Genomic DNA, 7,500 nt, shown 5'->3' with positions numbered 1-7,500 from the left:
TGCTTGAAGCATTCTCTGGAAAAATTATCACTTCAAATTCCTCTTGAAAACGAATTTTATTAAAACCTTCCAAGGAAATAATTGAAATTTAGAAACATCCTTTGAAAAGAGTAGGGTGTAGACCTTCCTTATAGAGTTTTGAGTTGAAACATCCCTTGAAAATAGGCTGGTTCAAACATTCAATGGAAATAGGTAGCACTGCAAATTTCCCTTAAAAAAGGATTGCATTATTTAGAGTTAAAGTAGTCCTTTGAAGAAACACTCCCTGAAAAACGTAGTGTTTGAAAAATCCTTTAAAAAGATTTTCCCTGGGAAAAGGTCCTCTTCCTTGTGTTCTGTCGCTGCTGTCTATGTCCTCTCCACCTATTACCCTTAGTATCGGGCTCTCTTAACCCTTTCTTCTAAATGCCATTTGCCATATTACCTTTCCTTATGAACTTTGACCTTCACTCTTTTCTCCTTCCTTCCACCTTTATGTTCATGACCCTTTTACAATCATAATCCCCGTATTTTCGTATATCCTAACCTAACCATTTTGACCTTCTTTGCTTAAATTTCTTGATATTTCCACTACCTTGACTGTTCCTCTAATCATAATAGAATCCTTTCTAAATATATATCTTCTTGTGACTCCGGATATGTATCAAAACATCTTCATAAATTCTACTTCCATTTCTCGTTCTTGAACCTTTTTTATCGTCCACGTTTTGGCCCAATAAACCATTATTGGTGTAAACACTCTTCTAAATAACTTGCCTTTAATCTTGTACTGATCCTCTTTCCGCACAAGATTCCTGACGATCTCAAATTCATCCAAGCACACTGTAATATGTTATTAATTATTGAATCAATATCGCCATCTTATGTTACGTTTGATGCAGTTTTCAGAGAATTACATCCTGATGCTGTCAAACAAGTCCAATCTAACTTTTCCGTTTTTCTTTCGACCAGGCCTTAGATATTCGGTCTTTATCCTGTTTATCTTTAGGCCTCGATCTTCTAGCTTCAACTCAACTTCTTTCCTGGTCAATTTTACTAAGACAATGTCGTCAACGAACAGTGCACGTCAAGAGATCTCCTCTTTGACACCTGATGTTATGGCGTTCATCACAATGTCAAACTTGTACTGTATATCTAAAAGCTGATCCCTGATGTAGATCAACCTTTATCTCAAACTGTTCTATAACTCTAACAGAGGCTCTTTCTTGAGTGGTTGGCTCTGTATATATATCAATACTTTACAGAAACAACATTCTTTCTCACGTTTCTGCATTGTTCTTGACTTGGTACCTGGCCATATGATTTTTCTAAATCAATATTTATCAGGTGTGGTCTTTTTTTCTGTATATATCCCTTTATTTATCTTGTTGTGGTTTCCCTCTATAGTCTTTCTTTAACATTTTTACATAGGGCTTCATTGTGTGGAATATCAATTTTATCTCACGGTAATGTAAGCAAACTTCTGTATAATCATTTTCCTTTATTAATTGGACTATTAGGCTTCTACTGCAGGAGTCCATCATTTGTTCTTGGCCATAGATCATACGCATCAAACTTTTACTCATTTTTACTGGTATATTATCAGGTCTACATGCATTCTTCTTTTCATTTGATTAGATTCCAAGAATCCCTTTGACCATTTATCCCTAACTCTTTTTATTTCATCAAAACTAATATTCTTTATTTTCATAACTTAGGAGAAATACCAGCATGGCTGGAAGGAACCTTATACCGCGATGGACCAGGAGTTCTCAACATAGGAGACTCATGGTACCACCATGTCTTTGACGGCATGGCTGTCCTGCATAGGTTCTCTATTAAGGTAAATTACTCATTGATGAGATTGCAACTGATGCTCTCATTTATTCAATCATAAATTCATCCATGGTTAGGATAATTGGCTTTGCTGTTGTATTTGATTTTTAAATATTAATTTTTGTTAGGGAAATTATCATCAACTTTTAAATTTACATATAATCCTACAGGTTTCGGTGGAAGTGCCAGCATAGAGGAATTATTTTGGTAGCATCAACCATATCATAGATTGTAAATTTATCTTATTGAACTATGATTATTAGGTGCATATATAGGTGTAAGATTTATAAGATATACTGTATATACGTATACAATATATATATATATATATATATATATATAATATATATATATATATATGTATATATATATATATATATATATATATATATATATATATATGTATATCTATCTATCTATCTATCTATATATATATATATATATATATATATATATATATATATATATATATATATATATATATATATATATATATATATATATATTCATATATACTTAGGATGGGGAAGCTACATACAATTCCCGGATTTTGGAGAGTGACGCCTACACGAGAAATAGCGCCGCCAATAGGATCGTCGTTGATGAATTCGGAACCCGAGCCTACCCGGATCCTTGTAAGACAATTTTGCAGAAGTAAGTTTGTTAAATTGCAATATATTTTGGTTATTTCATTACTTGTAATTTATCATTAAATTCATCACCACTTTTGAAAAATAGATTTTTTTGTTAATACCCTAGATTTTGCAATTGTAAGTTTCAATATTAAACAGGTGATAATTTGTTAGTAAATTCATGTTAGAATTTTTTTATTTTTTATTTATGAACTTTTTGCAAACTTCAGTCGCTGACATTAATTATTAGTATCGTGAGTACCCTTGGTCATTACAAGAAAATTATATTTCAATAAAATTTAAAATGTGTCGATAAATTCATAATTAAAAGATTTTCAAAAAATTTGATTAATTTCCAACAAGCAAAGCTGGACTAGATTTTTTAAAATGCCTAAATACCCAAAGCAATTTCTATCTCAGTTTTCTTGAAACTAGTTGGTGCCTCCATCATTCACATTCTTTTATTTTGTGGATTTGTATTTCGATTTATGAATTTGGAAAATATGCCCTGAGCTAGAGCGGGGAGGCCATTCAGCAGTTGCACGATGAAGTAAAAGTTCATAAATGTTAGAAGGCAAGACTGAAATTAGGGGCCAAATGGGGAGGCCATTCAGCAGTTCCACGACGAAGTTAAAGTTCATAAATGTTAGAAGGCAAGACTGAAATTAGGGGCCAAATGGGGAGGCCATTCAGCAGTTCCACGACGAAGTTAAAGTTCATAAATGTTAGAAGGCAAGACTGAAATTAGGGGCCAAATGGGGAGGCCATTCAGCAGTTGCACGACGAAGTAAAAGTTCATAAATGTTAGAAGGCAAGACTGAAATTAGGGGCCAAATGGGGAGGCCATTCAGCAGTTGCACGACGAAGTAAAAGTTCATAAATGTTAGAAGGCAAGACTGAAATTAGGGGCCAAATGGGGAGGCCATTCAGCAGTTCCACGACGAAGTTAAAGTTCATAAATGTTAGAAGGCAAGACTGAAATTAGGGGCCAAATGGGGAGGCCATTCAGCAGTTCCACGACGAAGTTAAAGTTCATAAATGTTAGAAGGCAAGACTGAAATTAGGGGCCAAATGGGGAGGCCATTCAGCAGTTCCACGACGAAGTTAAAGTTCATAAATGTTAGAAGGCAAGACTGAAATTAGGGGCCAAATGGGGAGGCCATTCAGCAGTTCCACGACGAAGTTAAAGTTCATAAATGTTAGAAGGCAAGACTGAAATTAGGGGCCAAATGGGGAGGCCATTCAGCAGTTCCACGACGAAGTTAAAGTTCATAAATGTTAGAAGGCAAGACTGAAATTAGGGGCCAAATGGGGAGGCCATTCAGCAGTTGCACGACGAAGTTAAAGTTCATAAATGTTAGAAGGCAAGACTGAAATTAGGGGCCAAATGGGGAGGCCATTCAGCAGTTCCACGACGAAGTTAAAGTTCATAAATGTTAGAAGGCAAGACTGAAATTAGGGGCCAAATGGGGAGGCCATTCAGCAGTTCCACGACGAAGTTAAAGTTCATAAATGTTAGAAGGCAAGACTGAAATTAGGGGCCAAATGGGGAGGCCATTCAGCAGTTCCACGACGAAGTTAAAGTTCATAAATGTTAGAAGGCAAGACTGAAATTAGGGGCCAAATGGGGAGGCCATTCAGCAGTTCCACGATGAAGTTAAAGTTCATAAATGTTAGACGGCAAGACTGAAGTTGGGGCCGCAGCGACTCTGCAAAAACCCTAATGCTTTCATTGCATCGTGTTCGGTGCACTGATAACGCTGAACTCCACCCCCTCCACCTCCCCACAGGGTTCCTATTTATTTCATAGACCTTACCCAATTTTGGGTTTTCAATAAAATCCATCTTAAACCCAAGCCCTATCATTACCTTAAAAGAGATAATATCTTTAATATCTGGTATCAAACTTTTAAAGCCGCACACCTTCCAACTTTAATCGTCCTTAGTTTCTTCATTAATTACAAACTTCATGAAAAAAATGATGATTGCCTAAGGTAAGAAAATTCACTCATAGTTTTTTCTCAAGAAATTGCACTAGTCAATCATCGTGTCCTATGCAGTTTTTTAAGTACGATACATTTTTGTATAATATTATCTGATTGTAGGTTCATTATTTTCATCTTATAGATTCAGTATTCTTGAAAGAATATCCTGTATGGTACTGATTTGTAATATCTAGTGTTTTAATATCTGATACTTTTTAGATATATATTGGTAGGTCATAAATAACATTAAACATTCTTTTTTCTCTTACAGATTCGTATTTTCCCAACTCTCTCTCTCTCTCTCTCTCTCTCTCTCTCTCTCTCTCTCTCTCTCTCTCTCTCTCTCTCTCTCTCTCTCTCTCTCTCTCTCTCTCTCTCTCTCTCTTAAACCTTATGTCTTTTGTCTCCATTTTAATACTTTAACAATTCTTCATACTATGATAAAGGGGCAAAAATGATCTGTGGCTCAAATATGATCGACCAAGTTTGAAAAGTGATATATTATCCAGTAGTTTTCCCTTCAAAACACTTATTAATTTTCCGTCATTACGATTGTTTTGCCGTTCAATTTTTTCTTCAAAGACCCATTCCTACCATTAAAATGATTCTTTATATGACACACAAACACATACACGCAAACATGCAAGCAAGCAATCTTAAACACACACATCCAGTTACTGGTCAATCAAAATGAAAACTTGATCTGCGTTAGCCAGCTATTTCATATAACTACACAAAGGAATTATTAATAGTGGGTCAAACCCTCTACACTTACGCAATCTCCATTCATCTGTCATTCATATGCACATTCTCTCGTGTTGGACTTTAAACCCCTTCCATTCCAATTCTTTTCAATAATTATTTATCATGTGACTAAAAAAAGATTCCTCTTAAACCTTTATTTACATTTCTTGCACTACCAATCTTTATTACTTCACTTACCAACTTAGATTTCGCATCGTACAACTTCAACACTTTCTCTCATTTACATTTAGCCTCAGCACTTCACTTCCATAAATGAGTGTTGGTTAAATAATAGCCTCATACATTAAAAATTTAGTTTCTCGAGAAACTGCTTTATTCTCCCGCACGCCTAGTTTTACCCTGCTACCATCATATATTAACCTTTCCTGTGACTTACCTCCTATCCTATACACGCATCATCCCGTAAAATGGGTAACCTAAATTCACTTTTAAATACCCATACTGATTACCCCTCTCCATTCTTCCAAAATCTATACTTTCGATGTGTCTTCTTTTGGGATTTTTAATCTATCTTCATAATATTACTTCTGCTGGTATTTGCTTCTAATTTTCTGTCGCAAATACACCTCCAAATTCTTGACTGATTTCTACAATTCTTGAAGATCTATAGTCCCTGTCACCATCTACAAACATCAACAGCTTCACATTCTATTCAAGTTCCAATTTTCTTATCCAATCATTATTACAAGCCAAGCTGTTAATGTAGTCTAAAACGTAGATTACGGTGAGCCCTGGTGCCCCATAGGGAAAGCAGCCCAGTATGAAAAGCTGAGAAATAAAGAATGAGATACACAAGCAAATATCCGATATATATCAATGCAGAATATATCAAAAGAACATAAACATTTTGAAGTAAGACTCAAGTAAGCTTTCTCAACAAAAAGCATTTACAGCTAGTTTCAATTTACAAATTTTCAACGATTCAAGTGAACGATTAAGAAGATCATTCCACAATTAAATCACAGAAAGAAAAACAACTCAAGTATACTGTGTAACATGGAGCGTTGTGAAAGAAAAACCGGAATATTAGAATTAAACGCATACTGAATATGACATGGTGAATGGTATACTCTGGGAAGATATGAATGCTAAACACATTAAGAATTCTGAAAATCTTACACAACATTGTCAAAAATTAATATCCTGATCAAAGATGAGGAATTTGATAACTCTCAAGTTCTGACCAACAATCGAGGATGAGGGTCAGCTGTTGAAGACCAAACTGAGGAAAAACATCAAAGCATTAGAATAGGATTGAAACACTTCCTCAGAATAGACAGTCTTCAAAGAATCTTGAAGGCAAATTATTTGTTCAGTTGAAGAAGAGGCAGGAGGACGGGACATGTAATTTTGCAAACAAGTATGATACCTGGAACTTTAAATGAGCTGCATGTGATTTAAGAATGATTTTTGATAAAATCATCTGAATAGGGAGAATCAAACGTCCTGAATCTGCTAAGAATCATTTAAGTTTTGTTAGGGTTTAACTTGATTTTTATAATTTGGTCCATGCACTGTATTTAGTCAGATCCTTATTAATAAACTCCATAGCATGCATATCTAAAATGAAATGTAATAGGATAAGAACACTACCTGAAGAAATCCGTCAATAACTACTCTTAGGAACCTATTAGTTAAAATTTTGACATTATTACTGATAAATTAAATGAGCCGGCAAGTCCTATCTGTCAATGGCTGAATCTACATAGGTGGCGGTTAGGTCGGAATTTAAAATCCTGATATTTTTAGCTCTCTATGTGACCTGTCAAGTTAGTTGGAATAAGTTTATTTCAAATTCAAGCTTGCGCTTGCTCCTGCCGGTACTTATCAAATCACCATTATTGTGGATGCAACCTAAGTTTGAAAACAATGGCCTTATGAGTAACAAAGTTAAGAACAGCACTAAACTAAGAGCCATTTGCACAAACTTCATCTCCAAATTCTGACGATTTCTGTACAACAATGGAAATTGTAGGAATGCCATCAGAAAGAATAAGTCCCTTGTGAAGGTTAGTTGCAAATTAGGGAACAGATGATATCTCTCAGCACATCTCAGACATTTGGTGAGCAGATGTTCAAAACTTTAGATAATATAGGAGTCATAAAAATTGGATGGCAATCAGCAAGTCTAGAGCTATCCTAATTATGTTCACTTAATGACGTAGCATTAATAATCATCAAACTAGTGCAACTAACGTCTCATTTAGCTAAGATATAAAAGTAACAAAAAGTTGTAAGATATGTAATCAACTGTGTTTAAAAATACAGATGAAAAAAAATAGTATGTTGGTCTTTACTTAGAA

At 34.8% G+C, this 7,500-nt stretch overlaps 1 protein-coding gene across 1 annotated transcript in view; it reads left to right on the top strand.

Annotated features, from left to right (window-relative positions):
- The window catches only part of LOC137645865 (carotenoid-cleaving dioxygenase, mitochondrial-like), a 17,872-nt gene that overhangs the window by 2,608 nt on the left and 7,764 nt on the right, over positions 1-7,500 (top strand). Inside the window, exons 2-3 of the mRNA XM_068378861.1 lie at positions 1,698-1,822; positions 2,336-2,469. Coding sequence (XP_068234962.1) covers positions 1,698-1,822; positions 2,336-2,469 — 259 coding nt within the window. The remainder of the gene's footprint in view (positions 1-1,697; positions 1,823-2,335; positions 2,470-7,500) is intronic.

Source organism: Palaemon carinicauda, chromosome 8, assembly GCF_036898095.1.
Source record: "Palaemon carinicauda isolate YSFRI2023 chromosome 8, ASM3689809v2, whole genome shotgun sequence".
NCBI classification, from domain to species: Eukaryota; Metazoa; Arthropoda; class Malacostraca; order Decapoda; family Palaemonidae; genus Palaemon; species Palaemon carinicauda.
The sequence above is the reverse complement of the archived record's forward strand: the minus strand, read 5'-3'. Positions and strand labels throughout refer to the sequence as shown.